This window comes from Hydra vulgaris, chromosome 08 (genome assembly GCF_038396675.1).
Source record: "Hydra vulgaris chromosome 08, alternate assembly HydraT2T_AEP".
NCBI classification, from domain to species: domain Eukaryota; kingdom Metazoa; phylum Cnidaria; class Hydrozoa; order Anthoathecata; family Hydridae; genus Hydra; species Hydra vulgaris.
In genome coordinates, this window is record NC_088927.1 from 6,777,501 (window position 1) to 6,804,179 (window position 26,679).

The 26,679-nt window shown below is 27.0% G+C and overlaps 1 protein-coding gene across 1 annotated transcript in view; it reads right to left on the reverse strand.

Annotated features, from left to right (window-relative positions):
• Positions 1–6,495: 6,495 nt before the first annotated feature.
• The window catches only part of LOC100208815 (uncharacterized), a 32,640-nt gene continuing 12,456 nt past the window's right edge, over positions 6,496–26,679 (reverse strand). The window contains exons 2-4 of the mRNA XM_065802985.1: positions 25,054–25,212; positions 16,625–16,887; positions 6,496–6,996 (exon numbers count right to left, since the gene is read on the reverse strand). Of these exons, the coding sequence (XP_065659057.1) occupies positions 6,742–6,996; positions 16,625–16,887; positions 25,054–25,212 (677 nt within the window). The 3' untranslated portion in view covers positions 6,496–6,741. The remainder of the gene's footprint in view (positions 6,997–16,624; positions 16,888–25,053; positions 25,213–26,679) is intronic.

Genomic DNA, 26,679 nt, shown 5'->3' on the forward strand with positions numbered 1-26,679 from the left:
ACTTAAAAAAGTGTTTTTAAGAGGTAAACTGTCCCACAGCGAAATTACAATTTATTTTATTACTTTAAGTAAAGGTTTTTATTTTTATTAATGATGTTTTGCCTGATCGAAGTTCTGCTGCATGTAAATCAACTTGTCGACAGACTCTGATTGAAGCTTTTGTTCGTTTAGTTGTAACAATTTGCCACCTACTGAGAAGACTCTTTCAGAGGTCTCAATATCGCTTTCGCAATAATATCTACAAAAGCTGATGGTTACTGTCAATATCGTCAATATTGTCAATATTGTCAATATCGTCAATATTGTCAATATCGTCAATATTGTCAATATCGTCAATATTGTCAATATCGTCAATATTGTCAATATCGTCAATATTGTCAATATCGTCAATATTGTCAATATCGTCAATATTGTCAATATCGTCAATATTGACAATATTGTCAATAGTGACAGTAAATTTAACTGCAGCAGCAGTAAAATTTTATGACCTCATCGGCTTTGTCAACTTCATTGGTAACAGTTTCTGTTCGAACTTTATTTGTAGGATTTATGTGAGTATACAATTGCCTTCTTGACACCTTCAAATTCCATTTTGGTATCAACCCGGTTAGATCATGCTCCTATTTAAAAAAAGTCGATTAATAGTTTGCTAGCATAGTTATTATTCGTTAAATAAATTATTTCAAGAACAGTATTACACCTTAAAAATATGGTTAAAAGATTGAGCTAACATTGTAAACCTTATTTTTCGAACCCCAAAATAGAAAACGTTTTGATAAATCTTTTACCATAAGCTCTTAAAGAGTTTTGGCAGGACAAACATCAATCAAGTTGATAATTTTCTCCAATTTTAAATATAAAATCATAACGCTGTTAACGCCATTTTGTATGATTCAAACTTTGTCTGCATTTCTGAAATTTCTTTGAATTGCAACAAAACAGGCAAGATTTTTTTAGCAAGATCCATTTGTTTTGGAGATGGGATACATTACGCCAACTTTTTTTTCATACTTCCCTAAAAAAAAAAACGTGTGTTCGTTAAATTGTAATTGTCACCGAGCATACATTTCCTTGGACATATTTTTATTTGTAATGATAATATGTAATAATTTTACTGACATGTTAATTGTATAAGTTTGTTATTATTACATTTTAATACACGTTTATCTCGTTTTAAACTGTTCAAACATATTAAGTTTTTGGAAAAATAGATAGACCTCTGCTGTTAAAGATTTTTAATTAAAGGTTTAGTTTAAACCTAAACAGTCACGGATATGATTTAAAATTTTTCTGATTTTGATCACAATTTCAACTTTCATAGTCACGGAATTCCAACCTGTAGGAACAGATTGAATGAGATTAATATAAGTTTCTTGGACAGCTTCAGATGACAAATTTTTGATCTCTTGTTTTAGTCTTTGATTTCACTTTGAGCTGTTATGAACTTTTAATAATACAAAATTACAAATTTAATTTAGTAGCTAAGAAGGCAATACTTGAAGTGATTGTTAATATAGTGAAGTGATAGGCTCATATAGGGATTGTAGTTTCGAGATGTCCAGATGTCTGTTGCAAACCTATATCCGCGACATGTTGACAATTCTTTTATAAATAACTCATCAACATCAGCTTGATTAAGATTTGCGTAGAGAAGTGCAAACGGTTTCTCAAAAATGTTGTTTTTGAGTCACCTAAAACATTTAAAATGTCATTAATTTTGTTGTCGTTAACATTTAAAACATTTAAAATGTCGTAAATTGTGGCTATTAAATGCTCTTAATTGTTAGTGTTGGAAATTCAAAAACATTATTTATAAAGCCAACATTTTACTTAAAAAATAATGTATTGAACTTTAGACTTCGTTATTTTGTATTATTATACCTTGGGATTGAAATAGTGTATCAAGCGCTTAAATGAATCTGTTTTGACTAGGTTGAAAGCACTAATACTTGTCGTCAAAAACACCATAATTTCCATACCAGTCTTAAGCGGTGACAAATCTGATTGTTTGTATTTAATGTAGTTGCTAATTGAACTTTTGTCACTTAGCTTCAGCTCCTTGATACTGTTACCAAAAGCTTCAGAATTTCTTTATCCAAACCCTTTTTCGTAGTTGACCTTTGTATTAATTCTTTTCAATTTAAAGACAGCCATCATCTTTTTTCTTTTTTGCTCAAACTTCATTTACCGGATATGCTATTATTTCACCGGGTGTGTCACCTAAATGTGAAGAATTTTTCTAGAAGTAGATTTGTCAGCAATCTTGTACTCCTATTTCCAGATATTACAGAAAACAGTTTCTAGTTTCCCATCGACATCAGTAAAAAAACCATAGTTGCCATAGTTCTTGATTACTTGGCCGACCCATGATTTTATTTCAAAACTTATACTTAAAATAAAGCGAGATTAGATTTTTGGTAACGGTAAATTTGAAAGTAAGCAAATTCTTTCGTTTCGTCAATCTCGCTAGAATTTACCTTTTAGTTCCGAGGTGCAACAGCCTATAAGATACACTTATAATATAAGTGAAAAATGCTGAAAAAAGCCCCTCCTCAAAGGCCAACACTTTTCTTCATTGCCAGTAACTTCTGGGGTACCTCAAGGTTATATATATGGTCCTGTTTTGTTTCCTATATACATTAGTGATCTTCCTGGCTCATACAACCTTTAACTTTTTAAGTCTTCTGTCAACCGTTTTCCTGTTCGATAACTCTATCATTTTTTTCCTCGTAACTCCCAACTTTATAGTGGTTGCTTGCAGCCCTGTTGAAAGTGAATCAGAATTAAAAAAATTTCTTGTTAAAATGGCTGATAAATTTGGAGTAATCATAAAAGTTTGCTTATTTTTACTTTTTAATTGGGTAATCAAGACAAAGATTTTCAATTAAGAAAATATTTAAAAAAATTTTAATGATGTTTTTATGTTTTGAAAATGGATCTTTACTAAAGTTCCAATGAAATTCTTAAAATATTTTTTTGGGTACCACCAGTGCCGCATTTGTGGCTACAGCGCCTTTAGGCATATGAACAGTCGTCGCCCTATAATTCATAATTGAAGTTTAAACAATACATATCTACAGTAAAAACTATTTATCTGTTAATTTTTTGTTTTTAATTAAATTTTGTTTAAATTTATTGATTTAATAAAAAGCAAAAATACACTGTAAAAGTTACAATAAAAACCAGTACTTTATAATATGCAATGTAACGACAAGTCATGTAACATGTGACTTCGATCAAATATTTTTCGCCTAAAGAAACACCTACCTTTCGTTGTTTAAAATCTTTGTTTTTTATTTAAAACTAATTGTATAAATATTTTTAAAAAATTCAAATAAATTCAAAATTAATTCTGATTATGCAATAAAAAATAAAATAAAAAAATGTCTAATAAAATTTTTCAAAGAAAGTAAAAACATAAGCGCCCCTTTTTGGTTGGCGCCTATGGGTATTACTAAGAAGGGTATTATTATAAATCATCAAAAAGTGTTCGATTTTCAATGATTTCGCGGGACTTTTTAGAAATTCATAGTCAAGAGTCTCTTCGTGGTTCTGCCTTGTTTTATTTTTTTTTAAATTGGATCTTACACTTCAGGCCTGTAGCAACTAGGGGGGCAGCAGGGACGTTTGCCTCCCCCCACCCACCCTAATAATTTTCCTATAAATAATTTTGAAGTTAGTTTTTTGGAAAAAAGCAAACAATTACAAATTAAAAACTAATAATAAAAGAAAGGATAGAAAGAACCTAATTTATCATCCGTATTTTCGGCGTGAGTTCCTTCGACAAAAAATTTTGACCTACTACTATTTGACCGACCCAGAAGTATTGCCACCCCCCCTACCCTCCAATATAATTTTTGTTCCTACGAGCCTGCACTTAACTAGCTGCAGAAACCTTATGCTGCGAACAAAGCACTTTAAAAACCTGAAAGGTATTCCTCATGAAAAGCTATTAGCTGCTTCACATTATTTAAAATTGCATCGCAATTTTTTTTTTTTAGTTAACATTTGTTGATTGTTGTACATCTTTATATAACCAATTATAAAAATAATAGTTTAAACTTACAATGATAGAAAATATAAAAAATATAAACAAGGTGTCTAAAAGAAGATCACAAAGATCTTGAACGCGAAAACTTTAACCAGGATAAAATAAAAATTAATAAACTTTTACAAAATTTCAAAGTAAATAATTTATGTATCTGAAGAAAGATCGAAAGAATCTTCTCATCAGAATTTTATGCAGGAATAAACAAACATAAAAATGGAAAAGTCAAAAGTATAAGAGCAATAAATAAAATAAGAATAAACTTCAATAAACATATATATAAACAATAAAAAAGTTGACCAATATATATAACTTTTACTAGTAATAATAACCCAGTATATTATCCAATGAAAGAATGAGGTTTTTTGGTTTATTTTTAAAAAGGCAAAAAGTACTAGGTACTTCAAAAATTTTGAAGTACCTAGTACTTTTTGCCTTTTTAAAAATAAAATTGTTTTGCCAATTTTTGAATTAAAATTAAAATTTGGCAAAACAATTTTATTCCAAAGGTACGGCGCTCGATAGGTAATACAAAATTGATTAAAGTTTTTTTGTGACAAAAAGTTTTATTTAAAAAGTTATTTTTTATCCATATATATATATATATATATATATATATATATATATATATGTATATATATATATATATCTATATATATATATATATATATATATATATATATATATATATATATATCTATATGTATATATATATATATATATATATATATATATATATATATATATATATATATATATATATATATGTATAATTAAATATTAAATACATTTAACTCGTATTTAGAATTCTCATTTCAATAAAATAGTTTCGAAAGAGAGAAGTGATTTGCAAAATTGGTTATACAGATTGCGCGTTTCTGACAAAGATAAAGACTTTGCAGCTTACTTTTTCTGTACAATAAGCAATATTTGAATGAGAAAAATAACTATGTATAAACAAATAATAAAGTTGAAGAGTCAAGACTTTTTTTTTTAGGTAGATTCGTGATTTATATAAGATCCCTATGTTTTGAGAAGTTTATGTGCTTATATAATAAATATGATGATTCCAAGTAATGTTTTTATCAAGATAAACACCTGAAAATTTTGTGTCAAAATTCTCTTTTAATTGATAAAGATTTGAGGTAATTTTGATGTCAGAAGTCGCTTTTTTGTAATCGAATGGAATAAAACCAATTTTGTTTTATTAGTATTTAAGGTTTATTAGTATATAACGTTAAGATATGTGTAAAAAAAAAAAGAAAAAAAGTTTAAGAAGCATTATTTAAAAAGATTGTTGGCAATTTTTTATAATTTAGGTTATATGACTTTTAAAGACTTGTAAAAATTAAAAAAATTTTTTAAGTCTTATAATCGAGAACCTTTAAATATTTCACCCAGACATTTTTAATTTATGGTTTTATAGATATAATAATTGATTTATACAGAAAACCTTATTTATAAGTACAAAAAAATTAAGTTGTGCGGCCGTGCCGCAGAGGTTAGAACGCTTGCTTTATAAGCAGGAGATCCAGGTTCGAAACGAGCTCTGGACATATTTTCGCGTCACGGTAAGGAAGGAGGCGTGAACTTCCTGGTTAAATGCACTTCCGCGGTGCTCTGTGACAAGACCGTTAGGACTTCTTGGAGCTGCTAAAAAAAAAAAAAAAAAAAAAAAAAAGTTGTAAATATAGCATACACAAATGTTTTAATTGTTATTTATGTAAATATTATAAATTTTTCTATTTAGTTTTTAAATATTATAAATTTTTATATTTGTTGTAAATATTATAAATTTTTATATTTATTTATAACATTTTTTTATTTTTCTATTTTACTTTTTGCCTATTGTGTGTTAAAATACTTTATATGATTATGTGTTAATAACTTGTAATATGCTGATCACTTATTTTTATACTTATATAATTATGTGTTAATAACTTTTAATACGCTGATCACTTTTTTTTATACTTATATAATTACGTGTTAATAACTTTTAATATGCTGATCACTTTTTTTTATACTTATATAATTATGTGTTAACAACTTGTAATATGCTGATCACATTTTTTTATACAAACCTAATTGTAAAAGATTACAAACCACATTTTTATATTAGATTGAATAAGACCATTTTCATAGAGTTTTCTGTATTAAGTACAAAATGTTTTTGACATTGTTTTTTAAGAAATTATATTGTCCGTAAGAGGTATTTAAGATTTATCTTGAAAATAATGTTATATAAATAGGGGCAACGCTTATAAATAGAGAAATGATAAAATTTTGAATATTTAGATACTGAAAAATGCATTCTGAAATAATAAACGCCTGTTTATTTTGCACACAAAATTTTATAACAATTTTGCAATATCAAAATTTAAATTTAGCAGTAAAAACTGTAAGGTCCAGGGGATTCGGACTATTAAAGGTATGCACAAACAAAATCATTTAAGAATAATTGATATATGCAGTATATACAGAATACGTACATATAACAACGCACGTATCTTGCGTACGTCAATGATTGTACAAGATATAAACATTTGTAGTAAATATTAGGTAACTTTTGTACATATATATATCGTAAAAATAAAAATATGCTAAGTTTTTTTATATTTAAGAATAAAATTGTATCGAAACTTGTAAATATAATAAATTGTTTTTAAAAAGTTAAGATATGAAACATTAAGAGATTACACGCTTAATGACAGCTGACGATTATGAAAGTTTAACTTTGGCTTAACAGCTAGAGTAATTTTCACTGATTGATCAGATTCCGTTTCTTCACAAAAATCAGCCATAATAGGCTGCTTTTTTTGTGACAGATTCATATGTATTGTTCCATAATAGCTTATTTTTCGTGTCTCATTGGAAAGGCATTTTGGGATCACAAAATCCTCGTTGTCATTTTCCGTAGACACATCTAGATTCAGATGTTTCAAGCAAACCTAAAAATAAAAATTGAACATTTAAAAACATTAAACATTTAAAAACATTATTTTTTTGTACACAAAATATCTTGCAAATATGATTAATTTATGTGCAAATATGATTAATTTATATGCGCACGTATTTTTTATTTTCACAAAATCATAATGTTCTTATTTTATTATGTTTTTATTACTATATAAACTTTTTTTGAATGTTATAAATTTATATTTGGCTTTTCTATGTAAAAACTGATTTATGAAGAACGGACAAACATAAACATTCCCAAAGTTAACAATAGTTTTTTTTTAAAACTAAAACCACTCTGGGAGTTGTAAAGTTGATAAATTTTAAAGATAATATATATTTAAACGTCATTATACAGTTAAACGTCAATATAAGTAATAAATGTGAATACTCATTTAAGAGTCAATACATTTAACCGTAAATAGATCAAATTTGAATTATTAAATAGCTTTAAAATGCACTTTATGCTGGTCGATTTTACGGCTAGCATAATTTACCAGTCGCGGCACTGCATTAGTGATTTTAGTAAAGCCAATCAACGTTTTACAGCACATGTTTCTGACAAATCTAACTGATAGATTTTATCCATTTGATCAGAAAAAGTACATCAACAACAGATTGAGGTTTTTGAAAATCTCTGTGATATAACTGTCACAGTTTAGCAAGTTCTCTTCACTTTAACTATTGCTCCGGCAACTGTTGCTCTGGGAATTGTTGCTCTGATGTTAAATATTATTTATTCTTTTTCTATTTCTTTTAATTCTATTTAAATTTTTCTTTGTAATTTTTTCTGTTTCTTTTAATTCGGTTGTATACCTTTTTTTTGTAGTTGTTTTTGTTGTTTCAACTCATTTTTATATCTTTCTTTAAGGTTTTTACAAACTGCTGGCAGTATTTTAAACATTGGTTTTTATATTTATATAATGTCTGTTTTATCAAAAAAAATATTTCAAGAAAAGATTTTTAAGTAATTTATAATTTTTTTTAGTTTTAATTTTCCTATAAATAAACATTTACATGAATTATTTAGGTTATTTTTTATCATTATTTTTATTTTTTATTTTAGATGCCCCAAGAATCCTTACGGTCTTATCAAAGAGCACCGCGTAAGAGCATTAGAAAGGAAGTTTACGCCTCCTTCTTTACCAATATTATAAAACTTGCCCAGAGGTTGTGTTGAACCACGAATCTGAGGCAAGGGCGCTAACTGCAGCGCTATGGCTGCTCAACCTGTAAAATTCATAATCAATTTAATCTTAAAAGACCATAAATCCATCTATGGAAGCATTATATAGGCCTTATGAGTACGTTTCGAAATCTTTTGTTTTAAAATCTTTCAATTTACTACAATCATTTTGGACTCGGACCGCTTTAAAATAAGCTTGGGAGTTGTCAGGGTGACGACTAATTGATGGCAGTGACAAAATAAGTATTTGTTAGCAACACAAAATACCTCATTCTGACAGGTTCGATTCCTCGAGACACATTAATGTTAAACACGTTAACTTATTAATACCACTTTTTAAAATGTACCTCAAACATACAGGAATGTCAGAGCCTTAATGGATATTAAGTGAACGGTGTAAAGTTTTACATTTTACGTAATCTAAAAAATGGCTAATACCATTTTTGGAGTTCAGCCCCATTCAAGCAATCGTTGATTGATCTCATCTAGTGCATCCTTGCATTTAGTGCGATATTAGTTCTGACCAATTATTAAAATGTAAAATGCAGAAAAATTTGCAAAACTTGTTGCTAATGGATCAAGTTTTAAACTTCAAAAAAGATTTTTCAAACATAATCTATTTACTGTTAATCAATATGGACAACTCAATGCTCATTTTAGATGTTGTTCTATTAATGGTACATCTTTTTCTTGGAACTGCGAGATCATTTAGGTTTATGTTTGGCGTCAAACGTTAGATAGTTGAGTTGCACATTCAACTCCAGCCGTTTCATAGCATTTCAAAGGCAAGGATTGCCATAAACTTTTAAGACTGAGCTCCCTGTGCATGGGTTAGCCTAGAAATGGCTCTGATGAAATGATTTAGTTTTAATACTTTTTGTTAATACCGGAAAAAAAAACGAAAAGCCTTTTCATCGTGGTTTTGATGAGTCTCTCAGTGCACACTTCGATTAACTCCACTTTTTGAAAAATCTTTAATTTATTTTTGAACTGAGTGTTCAACACATTTTTGAGCAATTTAAGGCGCTTTTATATGAGTGAAAAACACCTCGTCTAACCAAAATAGAAAAACAAACGAGATCCCTCCAATCTTCTGAAACTCATTTAGTTTCAACATTGCGTTCAAATGTAAAATCAATTATACCGCTCAAGGAATATCTTTCCTACGGACAACCGGGATCCGTGCAGGTCGTATTTGCAATATCGCAACTATAAACATACGCGTCATTTTGTGAAAAACAAGAAAACTCGTTAAACATATATATGGAAAAAAATGTTGGCAATTTTTTGGCAATATACCTGGTGAATTAAAAATGAATTATTGCATCAAAATAATTGTGCAGAAATTAAATGTAGAAATTTACCTTTAATCTATTATGCAAAATAAAGTACCAATAAACCACTATTATAATAAGGCATTTCCAAAAAATCATTCACGGAAACTCGTTATTGTTTTGTCAATTATTTGTCAGCGTTGTCAATTTTGTCAATTTTCATAAAAGCAAAACTGGCGATCTCCAATTCATATTTAATTCTAATCTATATAACTATTTTGTAAACAAAAAATAGTATACATTAAGTTTGAAGCTGCTTCACGCACGGAAAGAAGAACGCATTTTTTAGTTACTAAATAAATAAACTTTAAAAAATTCCTCAGAAAATATAGGCTTTAGCAGTATACTTTTAAAAATAATATTTTAGATATTAGTAAAAGTTTCCAGAATGTTTCGAGACTATGTATCATAAAGTCACAGCAATCGTTTAAACGCTGTTCATGATCACGCAGGAAAGTTGCGAACTTGTCAATTTCATATAGTTATTTTGATAAAAAAAAGTTGCTCGTGAATATTTCAAGTGAAGTGTTTTATATCTACAACTCATGTTAAATATATTTTTGATGAGAGATGACAGTGGTCAAATATTTTTAGCTACAGTCTAACGTTTTGAAAACTATTGTATATTTTTCAAACAATTTCGACATTAACACACACACACAAAAATAATGTAAAAAATGCACAGGGGAAAATGGAACAAGATGGCTTTTTATATAACCACTCAACAACAAAACTTAAAAATTGATTATAACAAAGATATATTTACATCTTGTATTTTAAATCGCCAGTTGTTTTTTTTTTATATAATGACACCACAAGTTAAAAAAAATACCTCAGTTTTGGTTATTCATAATATATAGAAATCTAAAGGTCTAAATTTTTAAAAAAATTTTTTTTGCGGCGCGTGTTAATTTTGTATTACTTTTGTTAGAGAAGTAGATAGCTTTTAAAATTTTATAAAATTGGGGGCAGAAATCACATAAACATAAGCCATCTTGCCTCGGTCACGTGACCAGATGACAAATTTATAAACTCTTTATTTTAATTTCAATTTCAAACTTTTACTTGCATAATAACATAAACATTCTGACCAAGTATTATTGCTTTATAAATGATAGTTTCGCAATAACTCAGGGTTTTCAAAGCGTACGCCCTTTTGCCCGTCTTCCCCTATATTTAATAAATTCATGTAGTCTAAAATATGATTAAAATATTTTTGCTATATTAAATCTTTAAGAAAATCATAACAGTATGCATATTGCTTCAAGTTTCTGCTTCTAATTGTTAAAACAAAGAAAGATAAAAAATCACGCACAGAAAGGAAATGCCCAATAGTAAATAAGCCGGTTATTAGTCAAACGTCTCCAGCATTTCTGCGAGTTTCTTATCTCCCTCACTGTATTTCTGCGGTGAGGAAGATAAAATTTAACAAAATTAAACTAAAGATCGTAAAAAATAAAAACAATTTTAGCTAAACTAAATCTAGCCATCGACATCGATTCTGAAAAGCGTATTTTAAAAGGGCTAGTGGAGTTTTTAATATTTCTAAATTTTTAGAATATAACTAGAATAAAAACATTTTCAGTTTTGTAGAATTTAGTAATAAAATAGATATTTCAAAGCAACTTTCAGAATTTTCAGTTTAAAATTGTTTCGACATAAATTATAGAATTTTGATAACACTTAAATATTTCGAAACAACTTATAGAATTACGAAATTAAGAAAATCTTTCGGTTCTATTTTAAAAATTTCGATGATAGAAAAATATTTCGATACAAGTTTTAGCATAATAGAATAATGGAACTCCTAACTGCATAAAAGCAACAAGTCCATACATCCTAATTTTACAGGACAGACAAAAAACTGTTTTGACCATTTATTTTTAAACTTGGGTTTTTAAATATTTTTAAATTTCAATTTGTTATAGATTTAAAGTATTTTTTTAAACATGCCTTCCTTTTTGCAGTAAATGAAGTTTAAAAATGAATAAAATCTTTAAAACTGCAATTACTTATGCAACACTGTTGCACAACTGCAACACTGTTGCACAGCTACATCACTATTGTACAACTGCAACACTATTGAAATAATGCTACTTTGTTGGTTTAATATCATAACATTATGAGAGTACTATCATAATATGATGATAAGAGTATAATTATAATATGATTAGAGTACTATTTAAGAACTTCATTCGTTCAGTTGATTGATCTTCACGGGCCATGACGTTATTTTATTCAATAATCGAAGTTTTTCTTCCGGAATAGAAACCAAAGTTTTTTTTAAATCCACAATTTTTGAGTGGTTGATGGTATGTTACAGATAAATAGGCTTTATTAGTTGAAAGTTCAAAGTTTGCCTTAGTGTTTCATAAGCAAAAAACATTGCTTATCTATCCAGCAATATGCATACTGCATTTAATTTCTCCTAGTTTATCAGGAGAGAGTGAAATCTAACAGTATTTTGAGATTGTAAACGTGATTTTGCTAGGTTTTGCTACATTTTTCTCATAAGAGTAATTGTTCACGCAGGTTCTCTTGTAAAAATTTAGCCACCAAGCGCCATAGTCAATGAAATCTTCAAATGGCATTTTCTTTAGAGTAAACTTTCTAGGAATATTTAAGGAACTGCAATTAATTTATTAGTTTCATATTATCTTTCTATTTTTATTATTGATTTTGGAACTATATGAAGAAATTCTTATAATTCCGTCATTAGGTATTAACAAATGCCCCTAACAAGAAGCAAAAATTAATTTTGTCAAATTTCTTAGTTTTACAAATAGCCATCATAAGTTTAACCAGGATGTGTTTTTTGTTTTTAACAACGTAGATCTCACCAAAAAAGTGCAAAGTTTAACTTTATATAAAATTTTGTTTTTTATGTACCACATAAGAATAGAACAAACTTCGTTGAAACCTTTGAACTTTTCACTTCATGAAATATAAAAACAATTTTTCCGAAATCAATGTCGTGAAATCTAACGATGTTCACCGTGAGTTTCCTGTAAAAAGTATCTTATACTGGAATTCACGATAACGCCACATTAGCTACGTAAACTACACATAATCGAACTTGTTTAGGGTCTTTATTGCAATTCTTTGTGGTAGCTTTTAGTTTGTTGTAAAAATTTTTAGCCCTCTTTTAGTGGTCCATAAGTTCTGTTTTGGCGGCTCTATTTGCATTGTTGTTTAGCTTTAATTACTTGTTGTTTAGCCTTAATTACTTTTGTAAATGTTTGGATTAACTGTTTTTATTATAAATTTAAAATTTTATTGAAAATCTGTTTAAAAAATACCTCTATAACTAATTAGTCTAAAAATTACTTCAATTTTTCTAAAAATCTTGGGAAAAGAAAAAATTAGTTTGAAAATATAGCATTGATTGCAGGAAATTTGCTTATAAAAAGTTTATTTTCTTCGAGATTCTTAAGTTTGGAGTTAGCACAATACGTGAAAGTGTCATATCTGAAACATCAAAAAATCCTGTGGGTTAAAGACAAAAAAATAACATATCGGTACATGAGAATTATGTGGTTCTCTCATCACGTTTTTTTTCTCTCGTTTTTCACGTTGAAAAAATTTAACTTTTGATTTTTATTTATTATATTATTTTTATGTTCATAATGAAACAATTTAAGAATTTAATGTATTAATCTTCTTATTTTCTTATAACCTTCTCATTGTTTAAATATATTATTACTATTACTATATTTAACTATATTTTGCTGTTTAAGTTAACAAATAAAGTCGGGTTTAACATTTAATAATTTATAAACAATTTTAAAAATTTTATAAATAATAACATAAAATAATAAAACATAAAAAAATAAAAAGTTATAAAACATAAAACCTAAAGTAACCGAAAGTTAAATTCTGACAACATTGCGACAAAGGACACAGTTAGGACTATTAATTTAACGTCACGAGCTATTCCCGTACGACTGTCAAATTGTTAAAAACAAGCTAAGGGTTCACACAGCGAAAACAATACATAGCAGGCCTTGTAATAATAAATTTGTAATATAATAAATAACGTATGCGTTACGCTAAAACGTAAAAATATCAAGTCTAAAGATTTTTTCAAGTGGTTTGATAAATAAAGTAATTAACGTTTTAAAAACCGCAGACTTTAGTTTCAAAAGTTTAAATAACAATTACATAACATACTTATTGTTTACAACGGAATACACTGCCTTCAATTAAAATATTTGGCAACAAAAAACTTGTCGGCTTTTTTAATACGGTGTTAATAAAACTAAACGTAAATAAAATTAATTGCTTTATAGCTAAACAAAAGGGGTGTTTTAACTTTACTTTTAACTTAGCACCGTTTTTAAGAAACTTGATTGTTGTTTCGTTTCCATACAATGGTTATTAATATCACTGACGCAACATTTAATATAAGTATGTACGCCAAATAAATATGTAATAAAAATAGAGCTTTTGCAATGTCTAAAAATGTATTTACAAGAATTGTTTGAAAAAATAAGTATTTTATATATAGTTTATGTGCGTATATATATATATATATATATATATATATATATATATATATATATATATATATATATATATACATATATATATATATATATATATATATATATATATATGTTTAGCAAAAATTTTTTTAACAAATATAAGTAAAAGTTCCAGGTAACAAAATAATGTAAAATATATTTATTGGTTAAATTTTAACAAATATTTCAAATTTTTCTCTAACTCACAAGGCCTTTCAAATAAAATCTTCAGCTGTGCATCAGATTTACAAAACTGTAAAAAACTCTTTATATTGAACTTCCTATAAAAAGTTTAAAAAGGAAGTAATTAAGGTTTATATAAAATAAACTATAATTAACAAAAATATAGTATAACTTGATTCTTGTTGGTAAGGAATTTTAAAAGTAATGTGAAAATAATTACTTTCTGATTATATGTTCATTGTGTCATGTCCCTTTTTATGTAAGCGAGCTTCATAAATAAGAAGTAAATTCTCATTTGAGAGTTTTAGCATTGGAAGTAATTTAAAAAAAGGTTCATTTTTATGGCAATTAAAAACATGCTGATCAAATTTATCTTAACTAGTTTTTCTTTAGTTACCTTTTACTCACATATATATATATATATATATATATATATATATATATATATATATATATATATATATATATATATATATATATATATATATATATATATATATATATATATATATATATATATATATATATATATATATATATATACAGTGGCGGCGTTAGGGTAGGGCCTGGTTGTGCGATGGCCCAGGGCGCCGAATATAAAGGGGCGAAACTAATTGGTTACCCTTTGCCTTATTTTTAAATGGGGTTAAATTGAGGTAGGGGCGCCGTAGAAATCTCGCCCAGGGCGCTGGTAGTGCTAAAACCGGCTCCTGGTAGTGCTGTTAGTGCTAAAACCGGCATATATAATATATATATATATATATATATATATATATATATATATATATATATATATATATATATATATATATATATATATATATATATATATATATATATATATATATATATATATATATATATATATATACTAAATATATATTTATACTTGTATATGAATTTATGTAGTTTATGTAAATGAAATTAGTTCCATTGCCTGGTTTGATTGATTATAAATTTCTTGTTAATCTTATAATTCCTAATCTTATAATTTCATTTTACTAAAAATGAAATTCCTTGTAAACACAAAAATGCTTGAAGCGTATATAAAAGTTGGTTTAAATAACACAATTGGAAGATGTATATTAACTTTATTGAAAAAAAAAAAAAAAAAAATTAGCAGCTTTTACATAAAATTGCAAGTAAAATAATTAATTTTTGTACTTTCAGTGTTTAAAATTTTTACTTTATTTTTTGCTGACTTTTTAAAAGTTGGCAAAACAAAAATACAAACTATTATTTGCAAAACCTTGAATACATAAGAAGTAAAACAAAATTAAAAAAATTATTTTTTATTCATTTAGTTATAAACAAAACATGATGTCAAACATGGAAAAAATAAACAATTTTCATATTTAAAAAAACCGGAAGCAAAAAACACTCCGTGACTTTTTTTTTTGCATAAATCATTTCTACATTGAATTAAGTTTTTCAATTAAACTAGTTTAGCGTTAATTTATTAAATTGCGGTAGTTCAGAAGAGTTAATGTCAATAAATATGAAAAGCAAAAAAAAAAAATATTTTTATGACGTCCAAAATTTTTTATTTATCGCATGGCCTGCATAGCTATATACTTCTTTAAAATACGCAAAAACCAGAAATTGCAGGCAAAACTACAAACAAGTTTTGTTTCCAACTATAGGCAAAATAATGAAACACATATTGACAGATTATATTGGAGTCAAAGGTGTAGATACCTCACTAGTTTAACATTATGTACGCTATATATAAAGCCATGGGTGCCCACAGGATTTTTTAATGTTTTAGGTGCGACACATTCAGGCATTGCGCAAACTGCAAGATTGAGTATTGTCATGTCTATATCAATTGAAATTCCATCACCGGATTTTTTTTTTTTGCAAAAGAAAAAAAAAAGTGCGGCGATGGAAGCCTGGAAACTAGAACAACCCAAAACTTTTGATCTTACTTAGGGCAGAGTGTTAACGCGAGGGGAGTGAGTTAATAAGATGTTCAATTTTATTATCTTACTTTAAATTTAATTTTATTAACAGTTTTAAATTTTCTTTAATTTTTTCTTTAGTGTTCAAAAGTCATGTGACCAAAAAAGTGATGACCAATAAAATTTTTAAACCCATTATTTTGCGCAGAGTTGAAACTTTGTATGGTCATTACTTTTGAACATTAATAAATTTTGAGTTTATTCTTCTAAGCTTTCCATCACCATGAATTTATACAGTCTCACTTGGCATAGGCACGGACATATTTATGTTTAGGGTTTGCACAACTTCTATAAGTGTCATATTTGGAAACATCAAAAAATCATGTATAAATATAAAACTAACGATCTAGAAAGAACTAAAGTTTTTAGTAAAAAAAAAACTCAAACTTAACAATAAACAAAAATTAAGAAGTTTGAAAATTTTTTTCATTTACCTTAGCACAAACCAAAAATGGGTTTGTTATTTTTTCTAAAGTAGTAACTATTCTTGAAACGCAGCATTCTTTATGATTCGTTTTGTTATATCTAAAATCAAATACAGCTTCTTCTGTTTGCTGCAATCGGTGACGACGTTGTCGAGAGGATCTAATGATGACACCGATAGATAAAAACACTACAAAAACCACAGTCACGATACATATTAGTACCATGGGCAAAATAAAAAACTTCTTATCTTCGCTTACTCCAAGGACAAGTTCTTGAAAAACAAATTAAAAATTTATAAAGCTAAATAATGGATTATAAATATTTATTATTTTATAATTTATTATTTTTATTATAATAATAAAAGAACAGTATTTGTTGGTTATTACTTTTCATAGTATAGTTTTAGTAATGATTATAATAACCAGTTTTTCATTCAATTTATTCTTTGTTTTTATAAAAATGGTAAATATCATATTCTTTTGGTAAATAACAACACGCAAACATTATTAACTACTCTTTACAGGTTCTTGAACAAAACAAAATTTTGATAAAACGCATAAACTATTATAAAATCATTCACTTAAAAAAACATCAACACTAAAAAAAGCACATTTTAAACATAATTATAAGACCACAAAGTTTAACTTTATTGAATTAAATTATTATTTTGATTGACGTCTGTAGGATTGTTGTAAAACGCTGTTTGAATTTGCAAAATAAAAAGTTGGCACACGTGGGTAATTTATAAGTGATCATAATTTTTACCTAGAGTGTTTTTAACAAGTGTGAACTTGATTGAACTCGAAGTTTGATATGTTATTTTTCCGCTATTGTGGTTTCTGATTTTTTGAGTACCTTAAGTGTTACTTTTTTATAATTATTGTTTGCTTACATTTTTATAATCATTGTTTGGTATTCTTCAGATTTAATACTAATTAGATTTTATTAGAATTTATTTTTTATTTGCAAATTATTTCATGGTTACAATTAGTTTGTTAATTAATGTTTTTGCAAAAAGAAGTTGTAAAAAATGTTTTTCCAACAAGAAATTGTATAAAATGTTTGGAACATTTGCTATTTTCTTTACTGATGAGAAAATGTTGTTCTTCAGTTTAGTTGTACAATAGCTGTTACAGAATTTAATTCAATTGTTGCATGATTTTTGTTCTACGCGAGTCATTAATATTTTAAGTTAATTTCATTAATGTGATATTTTTATCACAATTTCATGGTCTGTAAAAATCAGGTTTAATATTTACGGAGATTCCCAAAAAACCCTTTTGAGGTATGAATATACACATACAGCAAAGCAATTATGACAGACTTTAACATTTGCGATTTAACATAACCCTCTTCGCAAATAAAGGCATTTTATTTTTTTATTGATCTCCATTTCAGGGAAGCACTGAGACTTGATCAGGCTAGGAGATTTTTGGATGGTTCCTTTTCTTTCAAGCACTTTTAGTACTTAACGTTATTTTAATAGTTCTTTTTATTAATTAAATACAACAATTAAACACATTAACTTAACTTAATTAAACAATTAAATGCAACAATTAAATACATCAAGGAAAAACAAAGTTCTGGATTTGGCACTAAGTCTGTTTATTATCCCTAGATGGCATTACGAACTTTTCAGTAGAACAAATCAACAACAAGTAACTTGTTTATGACGTAAATACAACTAAATCTCTTCTGATCATATATTATATTTTATTATATTAGGATTTCTTTACTATTGTCAGAAACGTTTAAATTTTCCCTAACATTGTATGTAACGTTTTCTGCTATGCTTAATTCTGATAAGATTAATTCGGATGATGAAAATTCTGAAGCTTTATATCACACTAATGTTATCAAAAACATTTTCAGTTTTAAATTTCCATATTTTTCCTTCACAATTTAATATACTTTTCTTAAAATGTAAACAATTACTTTTTCAACCAGAAAAATGTTCATAGCATTTTAATTACTCGATGAAATACTTCCAAATTTTTACAGACGATAATACAAAGTCTGATTTAATATTTTATATTCTAAATTTACCTAATTTAGTGAGAAATTTTACAAAATATCTCACTTTATAAAGCGATTTAATATTAAGCCGTAAAACTGAAGGTTTTGGTCGTAAACAAATCCAATCAAATTTTTATATAAAAGTCGTTTTGTTTTATAAAAAAAGCACTTTGTACCTCACGTTTTCTAAAAACAATAATTTTCCAAATATACATTTACAAACTGTAAATAAGGTTGAATATGCATAAAAGAGAGTCTGGTACCGAGGTAGACACAATAACAACAATCGAGACTTCCAACAATAATCATTGCATTTTACGGGACAGATCCAAATCCTCTAGTAAGAAGGAGGGGGTGATTTTCAGGTTTTTTAATTTGGTTGATCCAGACTATCTAATAAAGTAGAGGGCAATTATCAAGTATAATGATGGTGACCAAGTTAATTTTTTTAGAATATTAGTCTTACACTGTCTTAATCTAAGATCAATGTAATTACGTCGTTTATTGATATCCCAACAGTCCGATATATATATTTTTTTGCACCACTAAACTTTTTTTAAGTTTCTTATTAATTTTAAACAGCCTCCCTAATTTATTTACGCTTTCAAACAACGTGCTTTGCTAAAAAAGTTTTCAAAAAAGGAATTCCTTCCGAAATATCAAGGGAAAGGAAGTAGAGAGTGCGCATTCACCCTCATGGCCCTCCCAACCCCCCAGCCCCGTCCCTTTTTATGGATCTGCACTTGATTCAAATATTTTTATTTATAATAATTACTGTATTCAATTACAATGAATGAAAAATCAATACACAATAACAGTTTTGAATGATGTCATGAAGATATTTTTTTAACTAAATAAGGTAAATAGAGCTTAGTTTCGAACTAGATTATTATGGAAGGCAATCCTGCTGTTTAAATGTTTTATCATAGGACAGATCTAAATGTTTCTCCTTTTTGATGTTTAAGTTTTTATCCGTTAAAATATTTTTTCGCTTTTCACGAATAATTCTTCTTTCTTTATTTATCTTCTCCGTTTTTTCTGCGGTCTCGTTTTTTTCCTGAAAATCTTCAATAACTTGCGGACTGGTAAAATCACCATAGTTCAATTTTTTAAATCTTCTTTTAGTTTTCTGTTCAAATAGTTCTGGCACTTGAAGAACATACTGAATTAGTTAGGATATTTTTTCCATGGGATTAGATGATAAGGAATTCGTCAAAGTAGAAGACCAACAGCTTAAATTTGAATATTTAACCATGATTATGTTTATCTGTTGTTGTATAATAAGCAAATTTAAAGTAGAATCAGTTTTTTGTCGCATGATCTCAATCAATTCTACTCTCTTTGAATTCAAGCTTGAAATTCAGTTTGATATTTTTGTACCGATTTAATCAGTTTATACAATTGCAAAATCTGCAACAAAATCTTTAAAAAAATTCAAATAAAATCTTGGATCTGCAAAAGAAAATGAAATTAAATGTTTTGAAAACAAAACATGAGTTGCAAAATTACAGTGGTTTGGTCACATATTAACGATGTTAATAAGGTGCTTTAATTAATTTGTGAAACAATTTTATCAGGTTTATGTAAGTTGGCATTAGAGCTTTTATCATTATTAAACTTAATGTCTGAAGTTATATCCCAACACAAAAGATAAATTCCAGATGTAAGTCAGGCAACTTCTACAGAGGCAGCTTCATGATAAGCTCTTGAGAATATATCTCTAAGTTGATTATTTGTTATTTTTGTCCAGGATGCTCATGTAATGTTTAATGTTATAACTATAATATTTTCCTTTTATTGTTATAACTAACATATGATTTATGAACAGTTGTAATGCCTGAATCATCACAGTTAAAAATTTGATGAGGTTCAAGCCTGTACTTTTTCATAACAACTTCTATATTATTGAATTAAATGTTCACAGAATTGCTTTTTAAACTATAAACACGATTTAAAGACAACGATTAAGGCTTTCTGATTGAAAGGTCTGTATGTCTCTTTAAAAATCCACTTACAAAATCTCTTCCTGAAGCACCATTATATTTATTAAATGGATGAACTATTTTTTACTTTTCAACATACCAGAAGACAACTTGTTAAATGCTACTTATAGACAATCCATTTATTTTATGTAGTTAACTAATTGACTTTCAGTATTATCTGGCAATACTTTTTAAAACAAACCAAAATTTTTTTTATGTATAATAATAGTCTAAACTCTTTATTTTCTTTAAATCCTTCTGTGTAAAGCATTTATTTACGTTAAATGTCAAAGGTGCTTTTCTCAATGAAATTTCTTTTAATTTTAACATAACATGCTCTGCTCAGAAAAAATTGCCTCATTTAGTTTTTTATCATAGTTTCTACCCGTATTTAACTTTCTAAATAAACATGGCTGATATTGTCAAAACAAAAAACCAAAACGTCTCGTTTTGCCCCGCAACATGGTGGCATTGAAATTGTGTAATTTCCTGGCAATTTTGTCATAGAAACAAAATCTCAATATATGGAAATGATAGAGCAATGCCTAAAGATGATAATAAAACACTAACTTTTGATATAAAAATTTTTTCCACTCCGTAAGATAAAAAAGATTAAAGCAACAACACATCGAAATTCGTAATTGTCATAGAGCCAAGAGATGAAATGGTTGTCGTTCTCTTCATCTCATTCATTTCAATGTGACTCAAGATATTTTTTGTAACATTAAATAATTTAAGTACACAACTAAAATTTCAAAAATCATTAAAACAATAAATTGCGTGGTTAGGATCATTATAAATGCGATCTGTCTCGTTTTGCCCCGTTGTCTCATTTTGTCCCGTCTTACCCTAAGACTGTGTGTACGCTATTTGTTATTAATGGAAGAATTATAACTATGATTATGTTAACCAAAATGCTTAAATACTAAAACTAAAAAAACTTCAATCAAAGTGTCAGGAGACATGACTTCTTTACTGATTACCATTACATTTTTAATGGGTTTTTGTTTCTTTCAAGACAACGATCTATATATACTTTTAACAATTCAGTCTTTGATCTAAAGTTGTTTGCTTTTGTTGTCGATGCCGAAGTCAAAAAACAGTTTTCCGTAGTTGGGGTTGTCCAAACTTCATTTGTACCTTGCCCAGTGGGTGCTAAAGACTGAATGAAGTGCCTTAGATGGTTGCTCACAAAAACAACTAAGCCCAGTGTTGTAAATTTTAAATGAACTCCTTGATGTGGCGGAAATCACCCCAAAAAACAACGGAAATCACCCCAAAAAGATGGAGCTCCACCTCTTTTTTGAGGTGTAGCTACACCTCTTTTTTCTAATAAACTATTTTTTCTAATAAACTATTTTTTCTAATTAGAAATACTTTTAAAGCTAAAACAAGTACAAATTTAAAAAACAAACTTCAAAAACATTGAAGTGTTAAATTCTTTTTTCAGCTAATAAAAAAGCGATAAAAATCATTAAACAAGCTACTTTAGGGCATTTCCAAAAAATCACGCACGGAAACTCGTATATGTTTTGTCTATTATTTCCATAATAGTAAATCTCCAATTTACTTTCATTTAATTCTAATCTATATGAATATTTTCTAAAAAAATTGGTCACACCGTAGTGAAAATAAGTTATTTGAAAACAAATGTCCACTAGAAACGATTTGCATTTTTTAAACCACAATACGTTGTACAGTTATAATCTGAATTTTGAAAAATATTCTGTCGACGTCAAAAAAAAAAGGAGTTAAACGGGCTAGTCATAGATTTTTGGTGTTCAAGTTCCAGAGGCGGTGCAAACTTTAAATTTAGTAATACTGATACCATCAAAAAAAAATTAACAGTTTTTTTCAATCGGAGCGTGGAAACAATATACAGATGAAAAATTGAGACGCACTCTCCCAAATGGGAAAGTAGAAAAACAATGTTTTTTTTGTATCTTAAAATAAATTAAAAATCATCGAAAAAATTAATATATCTAAAAAAAATTTCTTTTCGTTTAAAAATGGCGACCAAAGAAAGTTTGAAACCCCCTCTATTTAAGGGGGTTGTCAACTTTCCGGGGTCATAACTTTTGAAAGTTAAAATATTTTTTTACTAAATGAGAACTTTACAGATAAACTTTATGCGTTCATAATGGTAGAAATTAAAAATGCTTTTATTACCTCTTTCCCTTACAAATATTTAGACTTTAGGGCCCTAATTTTATGGCAGATTTTAGATATTATGTTAATTACGTTAAATAACGTTTACATTACAGATGAAATGTAAAAACAACATTTTTCTCTTTTGTATACTTCCTTGTGATATACCGCATAAAAATTTATTAATAGATATTAGATATAAACCATTTGTTGGCTAAGTAATAGACAGTGAGCCAATGTTCTTGCAATTTCTGAAAGTTACCTATCATGAACGCCGAAAATCTATGACCTGCCGTTTAACCATCTGTTTTTTTTTTGAAAGACGGCGAGAGAATATTTTCAAAATTTAGATTATAGTTGTGCAAAGTATCGTGGTTTTGAAAATGCAAACCGTTTCTAGTTGACATTTTTTTCAAACAAATTATTTCCGCAATGGTGTGTAGTTTACATTAGTAATATTATCAAAGAATAAATTAAGTTTATAGCGGAATCACGTACGAAACAGAAAAACGCAAATTTAACTAGACAAGTAAACTTGAATTCCTCAAAAAACATTAGGAGTTCCCAGAAAGTTCAGAGATTACACTATGTATCATCGAGTCACAGCAATCACATTCAGCAAGCTCACATTCGATAAAAATTAATGTCAATTTAAAAAGACATTGTTTTGTCATTGTTGATCACAGATAATTTTTGATCTTTAGTCCACTGAAACCTCACTCATCATAAGCAGATGCAAATGAAAAAGTTGTTTATTTTCTACAAAATCAAATCGATTTTAGGAAAATTAAGAAAACATGATGTCATCTATTTCTCTATTAAGAATGGATGTGCGATGTGCGTTGTGGAGGCGTGAATTTCCTAGTTAAATGCTTATCCGCGTTCCTCTGCGATAAGACCGCAAGGACTTCTTGGGAGTACCTTAATAATCACTTTAATAAAAAAAATTATCAAAGAAAAAAAAAAAAAACATTAATTAAAAATGCTATCGATTAAGAAGAAAACTTTTTCTCAGTTTGTTTTTGCTCACGAAAAAATTGTTAAATATCGTATGTAAAAAAAGATGAAGAAAGGTACAAGATTGTAGCTAAAAGAAGTATTAAATCTTTTTTTACCTACAACCTTGTATCTAATCTTTTTTTACCTACAACCTTATACTAAATACAATCTAAAATTAAACTACTCAACAAAATTGTTTAATTTACCTAAAAGAATTCTTCACTTAACAAATTACTCAATTTGTTTAAAAGAACCCATTACTCAACAAAATTGTTTAATTTACTTAAAAGAATTCTTCACTTAATAATATACTCAATTTGTTTAAAAAAACCCATTACTCAACATAATTGTTTAATTTACCTAAAAGAATTCTTCACTTAACAATATACTCAATTTGTTTAAAAGAACCCATTACTCAACAAAATTGTTTAATTTACCTTAAAAAATTCTTTACTTAACAAATTACTCAATTTGTTTAAAAGAACCCATTACTCAACAAAGTAGTTTAAAAGAATTCTTCACTTAACAAAGTAGTTTAATAAAAAACCTAAAAGAAATACATTAAGTTAACTATTTACAGAAATGAATAATTATTATTTACAGAAATGAATAATAATAAAGAAAAATGTTCAAATAAAGAAAAATGTTAGATTTAGAAACTTTAAAAACCTCAAAAAGCTTTGAAAACCCCTACTTTACAAAACCTCAACTATTCTTATAATAATACCGCGAAATTTTGTGTTTACCAAAAAAAAAAAATAACATATAAACATTATATTATAGCCTCATATAAACATTCCCTTAATTTAACAAGAAAAAGCTTCAAAAGTTTTATATACTAAAGCACATCTGCAGTTATAATATAACAGCTTAAATTTATTGATACTTTCATTAAACATAAAAATCAAAGCGAAATCAGTGTTTTTTTTTTTTTGGAGTGCTTCTATTAATAGTATGTGTATTAAGTATTTTCTTTTTTTCTTCCAAAAATTTGTAAAGTTAAATGAGAATCATGTCCAGCGGACATGATTCTCATTAACTTTCAGAAACAAAAAAAGACTTGGTTCAAACTTGCTATTACATAAATTATTATTTATTTAATAATTATCACTAATTTAACAATTGAGGTTCACTTTTAAAATAGATAAATATGAATTATCAACCTGTCTTGTAAAATACGTTTTAAATGTCTTAAAAAAAAGACGCAAAAGCAATGCTGAAATAATAAATTTAAAACCAAACAATGTGTAAATCTATATTTATACGTTGTGATATATAAAAAAAAGACTTACTTTTTTTACGAAGCTTGTTATATTCATTACTTCCATTACTGTTTGCAACTAAAATCACATTTTTATTGACATTGGACCCATTACAGTGAGATAACGTGAAGTTATGCACAATAACAAATGTTTTATTTGAGCAAAACACTCGCGTTGTTAACCAATTATCTTTGAAAAAAATATTGAAAACTATATGAAGAGTATTTTTCCGTAGCGTAGTATGAGCGATTTTGTTTTTATGCGCCAACGTAAGTAAAAACTTTAGGCAACTTAAAGAAATAAAAATAACTAATAAAACGTAAACTTATAAAGAAATAATTTTGAAAAGTTAATTATTATGAGTTATAAATAAGCTAAAAAATGATTATAATGTGCTAAATCAAGCAAAAAATAATCTTTATAATTAAATAATATTTTAGGCGGCACATAAAAACAAAATTGCTCATACCGCGTTTTAAAAAATAAACTCTTGATATCATTAAAATTAAAAACAAGGTATTTTAAAAAGGCATTCACTTTGTAATTGTCTTGTGTCATTTTGTAATTGAGTTTATTTTTAAGGTATATTAAAATAACTAAAAAAAAAAAAGATTCTTAAACTTTATCACTCTGTGACAAAATATTGAAAGTGATGCACGTTTTTAAATTCGATTTGAGCGCAGAAAATGAAGATAAAGAAACAACTTGATTAGGTTGAAAATTCCATATTTTATATTATTCTTTTGCAGAAAAAAAAATCTCTAAATACCATTGTTGTGCTTGCTACGTTGAGTAAATTTTTGCGAATGTTTATCATGTGATTCACAAGATATTTTGGATTCGCACCTACTCACTATTCTGTTGTGAATAGTGATTAGGTGCAAATACAAAGAATTCTGAAAAAGTTTAGTCCACAAGGTTGTGTGATATTCTGTTGGTCATATAAGGTTGAACTTTACTTTAAAATATTCAAGAGAGTCAAGTTTAAAGATAAATTTAAATTGATTACACTATATACACTAGAGACAAAAAAGTGCTATTTATTAAATTTTTTAATTTATACTGTATATTTGTTCAATTTTTAATTTATAATGTATAAAGTTTTAAACAATAGGCTTTTGTAATCTCTTATTTTTTATTTTTTAATCTTTATTTTTATTTTGTGTTGAATTTTTAAAATTTAAATTTATTTTAGTTTACATTTAGTTATATAAATCTTTTTAATAATTTAAAAGTTCATCGTAATTTGTTGAAAATATGTAATTCTCTTATACGACCGATGTAATGTAAGGCTTTAAAAAGTGATGCTAATTTATTTATTATTTTGTTGGAATTTTTTAAATCGAAAGTTTTAAATTTCTTAGTAATAATAATCTTATTGTGTATGAGAGATAATTATAATTATAATTGTAATTATATTTTCTTATGAGTATTTTTTTTTTTCAGGTATTTTTTTTGTTTATAAGTTTATTATCTTATTTACTATATTTTTATTTATAATCATATATTGTTATATTGTTATATATCCTTTTATATGTTATGAATTTTAATATAATATACTAGTACTTTTTTTGTTCAACAGTAATTTATTATTTTATGTACTCTATTTTTGTTATATTATTGTCGTACTTAACAAATACTTATCAGGTGTTTATT